Below are 16,243 nucleotides of genomic sequence, written 5' to 3' on the forward strand. Positions count from 1 at the left end.
GGCTCGGGGAGGGGGAAGGGCCGGCCGGGGCCGCAGCTGTGGCCTCCGGGGGCTGGGAATTGGACTCGGGGCGCCGGGGGTGCCCTGTGACTGGGCTCTGGGACCCTGCTCGGGAAGGCGGCCCTTCTTGTACCGTTGGGCTTAAGGGTGGGGGGTAAGGAGGGAGCCCTCAACTCCCCAGCGGCTCTTGAGGTGATGAGATGCGCCGGGGTTCCTGGGCCCCCCCCCCATTTGTGAGGCTTTCCGTGGGCATTTCCTTTCTCCAGGGCTGGGGCCGCCAGTGCTAGGGCTTTGGGAAGGGGGCGAGGCTGCAGGGGCTTGGGCTGCAGCTGTCATGGCAGCCCCCCTGGGCCCTAGCCCGGGCTGGCCCAGGCCGGCCCCCGGTGGTTTATTTATAGTCACTGAGCTCAGTGCCAGTCTCCCGGCAGGGGCAACTCAGGAGCCTGGCATGTCCCAGAACTCCCTTCTGGCTGGCTCACCCCACCCGCGGCTGGCCTCTCTGGGGGTCCTGCCCCAAAACGCTCTACGCTCCCTGGCACCCAGCTCTCCTGTCTGCCCCCCTCCCCCGCCCTGCAGGAGCTGGCACCATCAGCTGAGGGGCAGCTCCTTGGGGTCAGCCAGGCACTGTTCAGAGGCCTCACCCCCAAGCAGGGAGTGGACAGGTGGAGAGGAAATGACACCAGACAACTGGGATGCGGATGTGCCTCTTTTATTCCTTCAGTTTAATGCTGTTGAATTCCTTCAGTTTAATGCTGTTTAGTCCCTCCTACTTCCTGACTTGGGGAGCAGTAGAGGCTCCTCCAGGGAGGGCAGCCCTGACCTCACCTCACTCCCACCCGGAGGCCGGGCTTCATCCCGGAGCTTCATCCCTAAGACACCTGGCTGCCCCCCACCTGAGGGCCTTCTGTCTTACTGCTCCTCAGCCAGGCTTCCCTTTCCTCCCCTATGTCGTTAGCGCCCACTCATCCTTCACACCTGGGTTCTCGCATGCTCCTCCCCAGAATTCCCACAATGTAATTACGTGCTTATTCAGGGGATCATTTGCTTAACGTTCGTGCTGACTGCCTTGTCAGCCTGGGGATGCCATGAGGGCGGGGCCTGCCTGGTATCCCCTAACTGCTTAGGGGACAGGTGTGAAATGAATGAGTGAATGAATGGTTGTTGTTCCTTGAGTATTTGCTGAATGTTTCTGTCCAGGCCAGGCCCAGTGTGTCCCTACTAAAATGGCTGGTTGGCTCAAGGGTCACAACCCTCTCAGAGGTCCTTGGAGATGGGACAGCCTAGGGCCCCAGGACATGCCAGCTCTGCCCCCAGAGATGAGGGTGGAAGCATCCTGGTTGCTGCCTGGGAGAGGCAGGGCATCCCACAGCACTGCTGCAGGACCTCAGGAAGGCGGCTTCCTGCCCTCTTCTGGCTGCAGTTTTCCCAACTTTACCAAGGGGGTTTGACCTGGACAATCTCTAATTAACAGTAACCTCAGTAATAAGTTGATGTGTTATATTCATTGAGCTCCTCCTCTGTGCCTGGCACTCGCTGTGCTAAGCAATTTACATGTGCCGTCTCATTTAAAAAAAATTTTTTTTTAATATTTTAATGTAATTTATACTCACAGAAAAGTTTTAAGAGTAGTTTTTTTAATGCCCTTCACCTAGATTCCTCAAATGTTAACATTTTACTACATTTGTGTTTTCCTTATCCCTTTCTCTTTCTATGTGTGTGTATACATGTGCAATTTTTTTCTGTTGAGTAGGTTGCAGGCATGATGTCTCTTGATTCCTAAATTCTTCCATGGGTATTTCTTAAAAACAAGGAATCTCTTATTTAATGAAGTAAAAGCATGAAAATTCGGGAATTAACATAAAAATATTATCATCTAAGCAATAGACCTTTTGTAAATTGTCCCCAAAATTACCTTTATAGGAAAAGAAAATCCGAAATCATGCCTTGTGTTCAGTTGTCATGTCTCCTTTAATCTGGAATCACTCCTGAGTCTGTCTTTGTATCTTATGACACTGACATTTTTTGGAGAGTGCAGGATCTTTTAAAAACCATTTTTAAATTGAGGTAAAACTCACATACATAGCATGTAGTTCATCATTTCAACCATGTTAAATTACACAATTCAGTGGGTTTAGTACATTCACAATGTTGTACAACCATCACCACTATCTAATTCCAGGACGTTTCCATCACCCCCAAAAGAAGCCTGTGTCTATTAACAGTCATTTGCAATTCTCCCCTACCACCATCCCTCCCTTGGTAACCACTAATCTACTTTTTGTCTCTATAGCCCATTCTAGACATTTCATATAAATCAAATCATTACAACATGTGGCCTTTTTTTGTCTGGCTTCTTTCACTTAGCATAATGTTTTCAAGATTTATACGTACTGTAGCCTGTGTCAGTAAGTTATTCCTTTAATTGCTGAATAATACCTCATTGTATGGATACACCACATTTTGCTTATGCATTCATCTGTTGGACATTTGGATTGTTTCTACTTTTTGGCTATTAGGAATAATGCTGCTAAGAACATTCATATGTAAGTTTTTGTGTGGATATATGATTTCAATTATCTTGGTTGTATACTGAGGAGTGGAATTGCTGGGTCATATAGTAACCTTTTGAGCAACTACCCAACTGCTTTCCACAGCACCTACACCTTTTTACATTTCCACCAGCAAGTACCAATTTTTATGCATCCTCACCAACACTTGTTATTTCCCATTTTTTGGATTACAGCTGTCTTATTGGGTGTGAAGTACTATCTCACTGTGTTTTTTGATTTGCATTTCCTGACTAAAGATGTTGAGCATCTTTTCACGGGCTTATTGGCCATTTGTATGTCTTTCTTGGAGAAATATCTATTCAAATCCTTAGCCCATATTTAAATTGGATTGTCTTTTTTATTGTTGAGTTGTAAGACTTCTTTGTATATTCTGGGTACTAGACCCTTATCAGTTATGTGACTCACAAATATCTTCTCCCATTCTCTGGGTTGTCTTTTCACTTTGTTGATAGTGTCTTTTTTTTTTTTTTTTTTTAATTTTATTCTTGGTGACTTTTGGAAGTTTGCCAATAGAACCTCCTCATAAGTAAACTCTGGAATTCACATGTACTCTTTTTGTTGTTGTTGTTGGGGGTAGGAGTTTATTAATTTATTTTTGCTATGTTGGGCCTTCGTTTCTGTGCGAGGGCATTCTCTAGTTGTGGCAAGCGGGGGCCACTCTTCATCGTGGTGCGCGGACCTCTCACCGTCGCAGCCTCTCGTTGCGGAGCACAGGCTCCAGACGCGCAGGCTCAGTAGTTGTGGCTCACGGGCCTAGTTGCTCCGTGGCATGTGGGATCCTCCCAGACCAGGGCTCGAACCCGTGTCTCCTGCATTAGCAGGCAGGTTCTCAACAACTGCGCCACCAGGGAAGCCCCGATAGTGTCCTTTGATGCACAAAAAAGTTCTTAATTTGGATCAAGTCCAACTTACCTATTTCTTCTTTTGTTGCTTGTGTTTTGGGTGTCAAAGAGTACAGGATTTTGCACTCTAATTTTGTAGAATCCCCCTCAATTTGGATCTGTCTGAGGTCTCCTCATGATAAGTTCCAGGTTGTGCACCATGTCCTTTAACCATCCTCACCCCTCTGGAAGGAGGTGCACTTAGCCCTGTGTTGACCCCCAGAGTTCATTGGCTCACCCGGGGTCACATGGCAAGTGTGGGTCGAGCCGGTTTCATCCCAAGCTTGCCCAGCTGCAGGGCCTTGGCTCCTGAGAGCAGCAGCCTCTCGCTTCTGGGGTTGCTTGTCACCTCTGCTGCTTGCAGGACTGGCTTTCAGGCGGCAGAGGGAGTTGTGACTCCTGCCCAGGAGCTGGTGGGAAAGGTGGAGCCTGGCCCAAGCCTGACCCCTCCACACCCTGGGGGCCTGAGGAAACTTCCTGAGGGCAGCAATGAGTCTGACCCCCACCTGCTTGCCCCTCCCTGCAGTTGGGTGTTCCTGGTGAAGAAGTGTTACCAAGACACGGACACATCCCTGCAGAGCAGCATCATCACCAAAGTCAAGGGTGTGACCTTCACCAACACCTCAGAGCTTGGGGAGCGGCTCTGGGATGTTGCCGACTATGTCATCCCACCCCAGGTCTGAGCCCCACCCAGCACAAGGGCCCAGGCTGGCAGGGTCTGGATCTGGGTGGGTGACATGGGAAACTGCTTGGGGAGCCAGGGACCTCCATTCACTGTCTCCCTTGGCCTGGGATGGCTGCAGGGTTTGCAGATAGACTCTGCCCAGGTCCTTTACCCCATGCCAAACCCCAGCCCTCCCCAACTGTGCCTTACGGGGCTGCTCTGTTCCCATGAAACCCTGAGTCTGTTGAAACCAAATGGGACCCAGAGAACTTCCAGGTCAGTGTGAGTCAGGTGGCCTGGCACCGAGAGCCCTGCCCTTATATTGGCCACTGTCCCTGGGAGCAGTTCCCTGTGCCGGGGCCGGGCCATCTCATCACTGCCCCTTCTCCTCTCTCCCCTCCTGTATCTCAGCTTGGACCCTGGGGGCTGAGGTCAGAATGGTTTGGGGTTGTGGGCATGGAAGAGACCCCTCTAAGCGTACCTGCTCTGGGACTCCGAGGTCAGTGGGCTCGTGGGTGGGATCCACTGATTTGTGGCCCCAGTGTCTGCAACACCCATGCAGAGATCCCACCACCTGCCAGGCAGCCCCGGGAAGGGGGGACCCCAGATGTCAGGACGGGGTTCCTCAACCTCCCTCTGGTTTCTCAGGGAGAGAATGTCTTCTTTGTAATCACCAACCTGGTCGTGACCCCCAACCAGCGGCAGGAAACCTGTGCCGAGGTGCGTCTTGGTGCAGAGAGCTGGGGAGGGGGTGGGAGAGCTGCCAGCAGTACTTGGGGTCCACCCCTCTCCTGAGGCACGGGTGTCGACCCCCTCCAAGGGCCCTGGGGGATGTGTGCACCAGCGTGCATACCTGCATTATTCAGGGGAGAAGCAGGTTCTCAAGGGGTGAGCAGCCACAGGCAAGGGAGGAACCCCTGGCCTCACCCTGGGATGGGACCTGGTTCTGAGAAGGGGTCCCTGCAAGCACCTGCCCCCCGCCAGGCACCCTTTCTCTCCTGGCAGAGTGAAAGCATTCCGGATGCCTTGTGCTATGAGGACAGCGACTGCCCTCCTGGGGAGCCTGTTGTGGCTGGAAATGGTGAGGCCTGGAGTAGACAGGGCTGGGGGCAGAAGGGGAGTTGGAACCAGGAGGTTCCTGGCATTGTCCTTCCCCCACCCCTGCAGGAGTGAGGACTGGCCGCTGCCTGTGGGCGGGGAGCGAGCAAAAGGGCACCTGTGAGATCTTCGCCTGGTGCCCGGTGGAGACAAAGTCCAGGCCAGCGTGAGTGGCTGTAACCTCGGGACCCTGAGGAGTTACCCAGTCCTGGGCAGCGGGTCCCAGCCCAATGGTGGAGACGTGTCCTGGGGGAGAAGCCAGGGCACCCCACAAAGGCCCCAGGACCACCCCGACATGATCAAATCGACTGTCCTTTGCAAAGGCTCCAGGGCACCCAGGGAGCACACAGGCTTCAGCCTCCGCACAGGCATGGAGGGGGCGGGGTAGGGCCTCCTGAGCAGACTGTCCTGCCTTGGTTTTCAGGAAGCCACTCCTGGGCGAAGCTGAAGACTTCACTGTTTACATAAAGAACTTCATTCGTTTCCCCAAATTCAACTTCTCCAAGTACGTGGGCCCGTGTGTATGGGACGCTGTGTGGAATGACCCACTGGGTGATGAGGGGGCACCCTTTCCCGTGCAGTGGCGGCAGGGCTGTGTCCTTTCGTACTGGAGGATGTTGGGGGGTGGGAAAGCAGTCAGGATCTGAGGGGCTTTAGTCAAGGGCTCAGTGTGGGTCACGCCCGGTTTCTGGCCTGGGAACAGCGAGTCTCACCTTCCTTTCACTGGCTCTTCATGGCCTCCACCCAGGACAAATGTGCTGGACACCACAGACAGAGCTTTCCTGAAGTCCTGTAAATTTGGCCCCAAGGACCCCTACTGCCCCATCTTCCGACTTGGGTCTGTGGTCAGCTGGACGGGGAGCAGCTTCCAGGAGATAGCTGTGCAGGTGGGTGGTGGGGCTGGCCGGCTCTGGGCTTGAGCTCTGCAGTGAGGAGGGGGTGTGGAGGAGGACCCACGCGATGGGGTGGCCCTACAGTCACCTGCCCATGGACTGTCTCAGAATTAGCTGTGCTGCACACTTGCACCTGCGTCTGGCTCTGAGTCCAGGGGCATCAGCTGAAACCGAGCCAGGAGCCCCACTGGCACCCTGGCTGTGGTGTGAGGTGCCAGTAGGTGCTCGCTCGGGTCATTCCCTTCTCCCTGGAGCGTGAAGCAGGAGGATATGGGCTGTTAGCGACGCACTTTTCTCAGTCACCCCAGAGGTGTGAACCCTGGGCCTTCTTCCCTCCCAGAAGGATGCTCCAGTGGGGCCAACCAACCCCCTGCCTGAGCTCTCCACGAAGAGCTGGCCTGTGACTCGTATCTCCAGAAAGTTCTGTGCACTGATTCTTGTCTCTTTTGCATCAAGGGTGGTGTGATAGGAATTCAGATTGAATGGGACTGTGATCTTGATAGAGCTCCCTCTGAATGTTACCCTCGCTATTATTTTAACCGTCTGGACAACAGATTTTCAGAAAACTCTCTTTCTTCTGGGTACAACTTCAGGTAACTGGGGCTAAGTCTGTCACCTTATGACCCTCTCCGCGTTTCGTGTCCTTGCCTGGGTGCCAGCGCTATGACACCCCTTCCTGGGGGTGGGTGTCAGAGTGGGAGGTGCAGGGAGGCTGCCAGGGGGCCTCTGGGAGAGAAGCATCGGCCATGGCTCTGGACCTGCCCTGAAGCTGAGGCCTGGGTCAGGCCCATCAGTGCCTTGGTGGTCCGGGTTGGCCCAGCAGTCGTGGGAAAGCCCTTGCCTCTTGGGGAGCATCTGGCAAAAACTTCACAGATCTGAACGAACCTTTTATGTCACGTCAGCAAGGGGGTCTCCAACCTTTCCTGGGCCTGCTGAATGCCAGGGTCCTGGGGTGGGGGGGTTATAAATCTCCAAGGTAGTGGAGCCTGTGTTGCCAAACAGGGAAGACCCAGGTAGGCCGAGGGCTCCCCAAGCCGTGTCTCCCCCAGGTTTGCCAAGTATTACCGAGACGGAGCTGGGGTGGAGCTCCGCACGCTGTTTAAAGCCTACGGGATCCGCTTTGATGTGATGGTGAACGGCAAGGTATGTGGGTGAGGCTCCCTTTCTGAAGCTGGGCAGGTCCTGGGAGGGTGGGGCATGCTGGGGGGGACCCCAGGTTGGCTCTGGTGGAGTCCCTGGGGATCCCGCTGTCCTGCTGCCTTCCTCACCCCACCTTGTCTCTCTGTGCTCCAGGCAGGGAAGTTCAACATCATCCCCACAGTCATCAACGTGGGCTCAGGGGTGGCGCTCATGGGTGTGGTGAGTACCTCTCCCCCACCCCCTTTACCCTCTGAGCACCCGCGGGGGCGGGCAGCAGGGACACTGCCCCACGGGAGTTGTCCCAGTGCTCCAGAAAGAACCAGAACTGGGGAGGTCAGTGCCGATGGGGGTGAAGGGCGGAGGGCTCTCTGGGACTTCACACCCCTCCAGCAGCCCCCAGGTGACCGTGACTACCTGGGTTTCTCTTTCCAGAGCCAGAGAGGCTTCTGCCTGTGGCTCTGCAGCTGAGGGGGGTTCTCTGGGATCCTGCGCAGCCTTGTCTCCACTTCTGCTAAAGAGAGGCAGGATCCGGCTATACACAGGGCTTCTGAGCCACAGCCCTGTTGACACGTAGGGCCAGATCACTTTTTTTGTGGGGTGACTGTGTGCATTGTAGAGTGTCTGACAGCATTCTCGGCCTCTACCCACCAGACGCCAGCAGCACCTTCCCCCACAGTTGTGACGGCCAATAATGTCTCCAGACGTCGCCAAACTGCCCCCCGGTTGTGAATCACGGGGCTAAAAAGATGAGAGGCAGGGAAGTCGGGCTGTAGTCCAGGTCTGTCCCTTCAGTTGGGCAGAGGGGCCACCGGAGAGGAAGTAACAGCTGGAGGGCAGGGAAAGGCTTCCTCTGGATCTTTCATGCCCCTTTGTTTTTCTGGAAGTTTTTTAAAGACAAGGCAGTCATCAGAGTGGCTCACACCCATACCAGCAAGCCACTTGCCAAGGTTTCTGGCAGCCTTGTCCCTGGTTCCTCTGCCCAGGAGGTCACAGCAGCCCCATGGGGGTTTCCAGGAGGACCTAGGACTGACTTCTTATTGAGACCAGGAACACCATGTCCTGTAGCAGGACTCAAAAGAGGCCATGCTCCTGAGAGGTGGTCAGTGGATGAAAGTGGGCCCCAAGGGCCTCCTCTTAACTGCAGCAACATTGTTGGGGAGCCCTGCACGTTTACATAGGTAACTTCCCGAGACAGGGGCCACCTTGAGACATCACTGTCTTATGATGGGGGTAAATCAGAAAACAGGCAGCTGGGGACACACTTGTGAAATGAAGGTAAGGGGGAAAAGTGGTAGAGGCCGGGTGGGGGGTGGGAGAAGTGTTCTCTGTGGAACAAGGAATTGATAACCTTTTTGGCATCGGGGGGGGGGTATGGCAGGGAAGGCTGTGCAATGCCCAAGGTCAGAGGACCTGCTTCACCTGTGGTCCTCCATCAACCCTCTCCCATCCCCCGCCCCCTCCTCTCTGTGTAGTGGGTGGAGTTGCCCTCTGGTCGAGGAGACTGGTATTTGCGCCATCCACTCTGGTCTGAAGAGCTTGTGTTCAGGTGTCAGTGGGTCGGTCCGCTGGGTTGGCTCAGCCCTCCTCATCTTTCCTTGACCGCTGCTGTGGTGTCCTTGTTGTTCAGATACCCTCCAGTCCCTCTCTCACTGCCTACTAGAGGGATCTTCCCGCAATGCCACAATTCTGTTCCTGGCCCTGTTCCCAGGCATGACGAGCCTGTTCCTCTGCAGTGCCCTTCCGGAGCGTTTTTCCCTTTTTCCTTATATAAAATCCTATTCAGCCTCAAGACTCAGCCCAGATGTTCCTCCCCAGGCTGAGTAGGGTCCCATCTTCTCTCTGCTGCCCCTGCTCCTGTCCCCATCATGGGACATTGTCACTGTCATAATTTATATGCCCGCCTCCTGCACCAGAGGGGGAGTCCCCAGAGAGTCTCATTGGCTTACTCTTTCCCGCACCCCAGGGCAGTGCTCAGCAGACACTGGCTGAAGGCGTGATCCGATGGGATCAGGGTAGTGCGGGGTGCTCAACCTGAGGGGTCAGACGGACCACTGGCTAACTCTGGCTCTACCATGGAGCAGCTTTGTGGCCTTGGACAAAGATGCCTCTTTCTGAGCGCAGCCCCCCTCAGGGGTTGCTGCAGGATCAAATGGGATGTAGTTGGTGTCAAGTGGCCGGGTGCTCTCTGGAAGTCTAGGATCCTGAGTCAGGGACCCCAACTCTTTTGCAGGGGTCTTTCTTCTGCGACTTGGTACTCATCTACTTCATCAAAAAGAGCCACTTTTACCGAGACAAGAAATATGAGGAAGTGAGGTCAGTTATGCTTCCTCCCAGCAGCCCTAGGGGAGCCCACTAGGTCAGCCTCTCCCCCTCCCGGGCTCAGAACTCTTACCCTGGTTTTATGTCGGCGTTTGGCGGGTAGAGGCAGGGCTGAATACGGGGAGCTCCCTTGGAAGGGCTGGGTAAGGCGGAATGTTCTGAGTACCGGCTCTACAAAACTGGATTCTACTTCAGAGCAGCTGGCAGAAGACAAGACCACCCAGGCCATGGGCAGGAGACCTCGTTTCCAGGCCTGGCCCTGCCACTGTCTCCCCAGGTGACTTTGGACCAGTCCCAGGCCGCCTTGGGCCTCACTTTCTCTGTGAGATGAGAGAGAGTGTTGGTTTACATACAGTGCCTTCCAGCACCTACAATTTTAGGATTCTTGGACTTGGTGGTCCTGGTGAGCTGGGGTTGAGGGAAGCTGGAGTGGTAAGGGAAGAAAACGGATTTCCCCCCCCCCTCACTCTGGGGGCCTAGGGCAGTGGTGTGTGTGTTCGTTCGTGTGTTCAGAGGAGCTGGGATGGGAAATGCACCGGGCGCTGCTCCCTCACTCCCACCCCCACCTGGGACGGGGCAGAGGGCCAGCCTGCATCTCTGCCTGGACTGAACCCCAGCCCTGGTTCTCTGGCTGAGCCCTAAGCCCTGACTGCACCTGCCACCCCTGCTGAGCTGCTGGGGGAAGAGGGGCGCCCCCTGCAGGGCGAGTGGCTCACCAGTCCCAGGGAGGAGGTGGGACCCACAGGCCAGGGTTAATGGGTCATGTTCTGCCCAGGGACCTAGAGGTCCTCGCCCGAATGGCAGAGTCCTCGCAGCAGAGCGTGGCCCCGGACGCGGCGGGGCTGGCGGAGCAGCCAGAGGTGCAGGATGGAGTCGGCGCCCAGGAGAATGGCTGTGTGTGCCGGCAGCTCCTCCAGCCTGCCAGGTGAGGGGCTGCCCAGCCGAGGGCCGGGAATGAGGCCCGCAGAGACAGCCCAGCTGGCTACTGTGCTCCCTGCTCTGGGTGACCTGGCCCCAAGGCAGGATGCCAGGGACCCAGCAGAGCCCATCCAAGCTGGACTCGGGGGGAGGGGTGCTGGTGGTGCTTTAGCCCCTCCACGATGCCCGTTACCCTCCAGTACCCCTGAGTGACCACAGACCTGTCTGCTTGCTATGCTGTGCCCACATTAAGACAGTAACAGTACTATCATTTACTCAGGCTTACTCTGCTGGGCACTGCTCTGAGTTCTTTGTACATGTGAACTCTTTCCAGCAACCTAATGAGGTGGACATTAATATTTCCTGTTCTAATGAGGAAACTGAGGCTCAGAGAGGTCAAGTAACTTGCTCAAGTCACACAGCTAATAAATGGCAGAGCTGGGATTTGAACCTGGGCAGTGGGTTCCTAGAGTCCAGTTCTCCATCAGGTTGTTTTGCCTTACCGGCCCTTCATCCCTCCACACCTCATCACATGCCTCCCCCTAAGCTCCTCTTTGATGTGGAAATTCTGGAGCTGCCCTAGCCTGAGGACAGTGGTGGCTGTGCTGACAGGTGACCTGCAGGCGGCCCTTCCCTGAGCACTGCCCAGAAGCCCCGGGCAGCCTGGCGCTTTCTGTAGACCTGACCACAGCCTGGCGTGGGAGGGAGCCCTGGGCTGAGTCAGGAGGCAGCCCTCAGGCCTGCTCTGCTTCCCTGCCTCGCTATGTGCCCCTGAGCAGGTGCCTGGCCCTTTCTGGTCCTGTTTTCCTTTTTGTTCCGGGGGGGCTGGACACAGGGGAACCTCCAGCTCAGTGAGTAGGGTTCCCTGACTCTCCTCTCGTGAACTACGTCAGAGGCGTTCACTGACCTGGGGCTGGCTGCCCTCTGCTTCGAGCTTCCATTCTCTGCTGACTCAGCGATTGGCAGCCTCCAGTGGGGAGCTGGGCCTGGGCAGGGAAAGAGAGAGCGGTGAGCCAGGATGGAGAGGGAAGGCAAAGGATGGAGAGGAGTGAGGAAAGAACAATGGAGAGGCTGGGAGATCTGCTGGGGTAGGCCTGTGCCAGCAGCCCCCCACGTGCTCCCTGTCACTTCCTGGGTGCTCACCTGAGCTCCTTCGCCTACCAGAGGAAAGAGCGGTTGCCCTGCTGGTCCTGGCCAGCCTCGCCTGTTGCTGTGGGGCCGCAGCGGCTGCTCACTGCTGGGCCAGCTCCCGAGGCCGCGGCCTGAGCGCCTCCCCGTGCCTGGGCTGCGGCCAGGGAGCCCTCAGACTGCTGCTGTGAACGCTCCCTGCCTGCCGCGCTGCCAGCCAGAGGCTTCTGCAGGCGGAGCCTGCCTTTAGGGAGGCCGTCCCTGCCTGCAGGGCTCCCAAGCGTCCTCTGTGCCCTGTGTGCCCCCACCCGCCCACACACAGGTCTGGCCACCAGGGGAATGGAAAGGTGAATGTGGAGCAGCTGCAGAACCTGCAGACCGTGGAGGCATAGCCAGAGCTGTTGGCTGACAGCAGATTTGGTGAAGATTTGAGGGCAGAACTGCCCACAGCTCTGAACTGGGAAGAGTCATCGTCATCCACGTGGGACGGGGCTTCCAGGCACAGCCCTCTCTCCTGCGCTTTGGGATCCTGCTACAAGCTTTTTGTTGTGTGTGTGCGGAGGGGAGCCTCCCAGTGGCCACAGTGGCTCATGCAGAAGAGGCCCTGGGGAGGGGAAGGGTGGAGGGCAGGCCAGGGGCCTAGAGTGTTTTCATTTTTCCTGAGAACTTAGTAGGGCATTCAGTTATTCATTCACACAACAAACACTGATGCCTGCTACGGGCTGGGCCCTGTCCAAAAGATGCTTGAATGAGATACTGACCTGGCCCCCAGGGAGGGGGGCATGTATGTAATTCCCTTCAGAGCCGACAGACATGACAGCTGGGCCCAGGACTCTGGCCTTCCTCCAGCCTCTAGCTGAGACCTGCACAAATCCCTAGAGCGAATGATGGCTCCTCAGAGAAGGACCTTGACCAACACCCAAGGGGACATGTGGCCTTGCCCCCAGGGGTGAAATTTAAAGGTGGCCAAGGAGGCAACTGGGAAAGGACTGGACCTGTGAGGAGGCAGCTGGCCATGAGGAAGGAGAGCCTCGGGAAGCTCAGGGGATAGCGTCTCACCCAGATGGGAGACACACCTGCCTGTGTGGTTTGGCTCTCACTGTTCTGTGGGGCTTGCAGTGTCCCTGCCCGGCTTCCCTCCCTGTCTCCTCTAGAGCTCCATCTGAAGGGCTAATGAGATGATGAATGGTGCTCAGTCGTCAGGTGGAAACAGTTGTTACTAGGTTGGCCTTCAACCCCCTCCCTCAGTGGCTGTAAAGCACTGCTACTGAAGTGTGGTCTGGACCAGCAGCGTCCGCATCGTCTGGGAGCTTGTTAGAAATGCAGTCTCAGGCCCCTCCCTCATCCCCCTAAATCAGAACCTGCATTTCAGCAAGACTCCCAGGTGATTCATGCGCACGTGAAAGGTTGAGAAGCAGTGCTTGAGGAGATATACAAAACCTGGTTCTCAAAAGGTCAGTTTTGGTGAGTGGCATCAATTTCCAGGTCAGACTTAGCGCAAGCTACCTTGAGACCAAGCAGATTCCCCCCTTCCCTCCCTCGGGAAAGTGGCATTATGCTCAATTCATTTAAATTAAAATATTTTGACTAGGTCATACTTAAATGACTCAAAATTTAAGAGGTACAAAAGAACAGAAGTGAAAAGCTTCCCTCCCACCCGTCCCGGAGGCAACCTGTGTTACCAATTCCAAGAGGCTCACCTGTCTTGCTGAGAATCCACTGGGTTACTCACGCCTTCCCTCAGGAAATGAACTTTTCCTGCCGCCTGCAGTCAGACCAAGTCTCCTCTGTCAGATGCAAGAGAATATGCTGGGCTAGGGAGCCGGCTGGCTCGCTTCTCCCTCTGCACTGGCTGAGGAGCCCCAGCGAAAACGCAAGGGGAGGGGTCTAGAACTCAATCATGGTTGTTGAAACCAGCTGGCAGCCCAGGCCTGCAGTGCTGCCCGTCACCCAGCAAGCCTGGGTGCTGTGTGCTCGAGCACCTGTCCTGACTCGAGGGAGCACCCTCTCTGGGAGGACTCTGGTTCTCCTCCGCACAGAGCGGGGAGTAAACATCCTTCCACTGGGGCCTTTGGACAAGAGGGTTGGAGGGGTGGAAAGGTCTCTGGCGAGGCTGGCCTCTGGGGCACAGGGGTGTGGTCCCCAGAACTGGACCCCTTCTAGATCAAGCAGCTCCTCCCCTGGGCTGCTAGGTGACCTGTCAGCAAGCCCAACCTGCTGTCTGAAGAGAAAAGTGAAAACTCCAGGTGATTTGCTGTGGTTTCACTTCCTCTCTAAGGCTAACCCTTGGATATGATAACACAGCATGTTACTTATATGTCTGGGAGTGAAAAGGGCAGGGGTCACGGCCACTGAGGAGCTGGGTCTGGTTTCTTCTAACCTGCTTTTGGAATCGCTTGGCAGCAGCCGTAACACTTCGGGACAGCTGTGCTATTTGTTTCATACCGGAATGGAAATGTCTCCCTACAGCTACTCCTTCAGTCAGTAAATATTTATTGAGTGCCTGTTGTGTCAGGTGTTGCACTAAATGCTGGTGACACAGTGGCGAGCAGCAGAGAAACGGTCCCTGCCCAGGTGCTCAGAGTCTAGAGGTCACACATCAATCACAAACGGGATGGGGTGCTTTGAGAGTCCTCAGTGAGGAGGGGCCAGGTTTCCACAAGGAAGTGACACACAAGTTGAAGTCAGAAAGGTTAGTAGCAGTCTAACTAGGTGATGGGGGAAGCATCCAGGTCAGGGAACCGCATGTAGAAAAGACGTGAGAAAGAGCAACTGAGGAACTGGAATGCAGACGGTGTCACTGGAGCAGCTTCTGTGAGGCTTTCATCAAGTTAACGTTCTTTAATTTTAAGGGTTGCTCCTTTAAACTTACTGCCATGGAGGACTTAACCTAACTGTTTCTTCAAGTCCAGCAAAGCTTTCCAGGTGGCCTCTCCCGTACATGTCAGAGGCCCCATGCTCAGGAAGCCAGACTGGCCAGTGGCCCCCATCAAAGCTTCTGGATGGTGTCACACACAGCCAGTTCCCATGCTTTTGCACAGCATCACCCCTGCCCACGTTTTTGCAGAAACTTGGTGAATGAGTGGGAGGCTCATTAATCTTACAGAAACTGGCTTTGAAGTGGGAAGAAGAGAAGCAGGAACTTGAGCACTTTGCAAACTTGGGAAAGCCCCTTTCCCTCGGTGCACCTCATCAGGAAGATGATCATGCTAGCCTCTCAAGATCTTTCCATGCTGACATTTCAGTATCACAAGAATTGTCTATGCTTATGTTCAAGCCCTGGCCTAAAGCCATCTACCTATTCCATGCCTTTGGAGTACCATGACGCTGGCCAATGGGAAAGTTTCAAATTGGGTGCTATTAACGTGACATCATAGGGACCAGCCATTGAAAGAGCAAAGTGCGGGCTTCCCTGGTGGCGCGGTAATTGAGAATCCGCCTGCCAGTGCAGGGGACATGGGTTCGAGCCCTGGTCCGGGAAGATCCCACATGCCCCGGAGCAACTGGGCCCGTGCGCCACAACTATTGAGCCTGCGCTCTAGAGCCCGTGAGCCACAGCAACTGAGGCCCACGCACCTAGAACCCGTGCTCCGCAACAGGAGAGGCCACCGCAATGCGGCGAAGAGTGGCCCCCACTCACTGCAACTAGAGAAAAACCCGCAGGCAGCAACGAAGACCCAGTGCAGCCAAAAATAAAATAAATTTATAAAAAAAAAAGCGCAAAGTGCCCTTTACTCCTGATGCAGTGATCATCAGGACTGATCAGTCACGGATGCCCTTTTGTGCCCCCCAAGCCCATCAGTTCCTTTCTCAGTGGCTAGCTGACCCCTGGGGATAAAGGGGGGGAATGTGACTTCCTCCAGGTATCTCTGAGTACCCCAGATAGGGTCTGCAGTGCCCTGGGAAGTCCTTAAATCACCCCATTTGGAATGGCATCTTGCACGTCTGGAAAAGGGCTCCACTTGGTTCCAGCCTGCCCCCACCTCTCCAAGTGGTACAACTCCCCTCAGAGCATATTCCCCAGGGGACCCAAGAATGCTCTCTACAAAAGATGCCTTTCTTTCAGCTGTTTCCCCTTAGGCCAGCACACAGAATTAAAGGGGGGAGTATCAAGCATGTTCTGGGTCCTGACCAGTATATGTATTTTCTGACATTTTAATTTGGTTATAAAATAAAAGGTGTTAACTTTAAATGTGTCCTGATCTTTTCTCCTTCATATTTTCATGGATACCTGGTGTTTTAGAGGAAAATGTAAAGAAGGCAAGACCAAAAGAGGCAGACACAAGAAACAAATAGTGAGCAATACATTACTTTCCTTACTGTCTTGCAAAGAAATTCAAATGAAAGGAAACTCTTTAAACGAGCAAACATTAAAGGACTAGGAAGGCACTGATAAAACTGGTCCTTTTCATTTAATGAGTATAATCTGATAAAACTCTGGAAAGCATTTGGAAACAAGTTTTTATCTTTTAGTAGCTTACTAAATTCCCTCAAAATGATATAGATGTGAAGACATGCACTGCAGTCTTTTTTATAATAACATTTCAAACAATTTTACTGCCCAACAATAGAGGAATGGTTAAGTAAATCGGCTCACTTTTCGCCATGCCCCCCAGCAGGACTCACCCTGCA

The 16,243-nt window shown here is 54.6% G+C and overlaps 1 protein-coding gene across 5 annotated transcripts in view; it reads left to right on the plus strand.

Moving 5' to 3' along the window:
* P2RX5 (purinergic receptor P2X 5) overlaps nucleotides 1–15,803 on the plus strand; it is a 33,291-nt gene extending 17,488 nt beyond the window's left edge. The window contains exons 2-13 of one of the 5 annotated variants that reach the window (XM_089900609.1): nucleotides 3,978–4,128; nucleotides 4,764–4,835; nucleotides 5,121–5,196; nucleotides 5,283–5,379; nucleotides 5,638–5,718; nucleotides 5,962–6,100; nucleotides 6,563–6,699; nucleotides 7,156–7,249; nucleotides 7,400–7,465; nucleotides 9,477–9,559; nucleotides 10,341–10,490; nucleotides 11,934–15,803. In XM_089900609.1, the coding sequence (XP_089756735.1) occupies nucleotides 3,978–4,128; nucleotides 4,764–4,835; nucleotides 5,121–5,196; nucleotides 5,283–5,379; nucleotides 5,638–5,718; nucleotides 5,962–6,100; nucleotides 6,563–6,699; nucleotides 7,156–7,249; nucleotides 7,400–7,465; nucleotides 9,477–9,559; nucleotides 10,341–10,490; nucleotides 11,934–12,003 (1,216 nt within the window). In that variant the 3' untranslated portion in view covers nucleotides 12,004–15,803. Of the gene's footprint in view, nucleotides 1–16; nucleotides 4,129–4,763; nucleotides 4,836–5,120; nucleotides 5,197–5,282; nucleotides 5,380–5,637; nucleotides 5,719–5,961; nucleotides 6,101–6,562; nucleotides 6,700–7,155; nucleotides 7,250–7,399; nucleotides 7,466–9,476; nucleotides 9,560–9,760; nucleotides 10,491–11,933 lie in introns of those variants that run through there. The other 4 variants (XR_016388884.1, XM_089900607.1, XM_089900608.1 and 1 more) reach the window with 4 other exon arrangements.
* The last annotated feature ends 440 nt before the right edge of the window (nucleotides 15,804–16,243 follow it).

Source organism: Delphinapterus leucas, chromosome 19 (genome assembly GCF_059928025.1).
Source record: "Delphinapterus leucas isolate spDelLeu-1000000601 "Yukka" chromosome 19, BTC_Dleu_Yukka2, whole genome shotgun sequence".
Taxonomy (NCBI): Eukaryota; Metazoa; Chordata; class Mammalia; order Artiodactyla; family Monodontidae; genus Delphinapterus; species Delphinapterus leucas.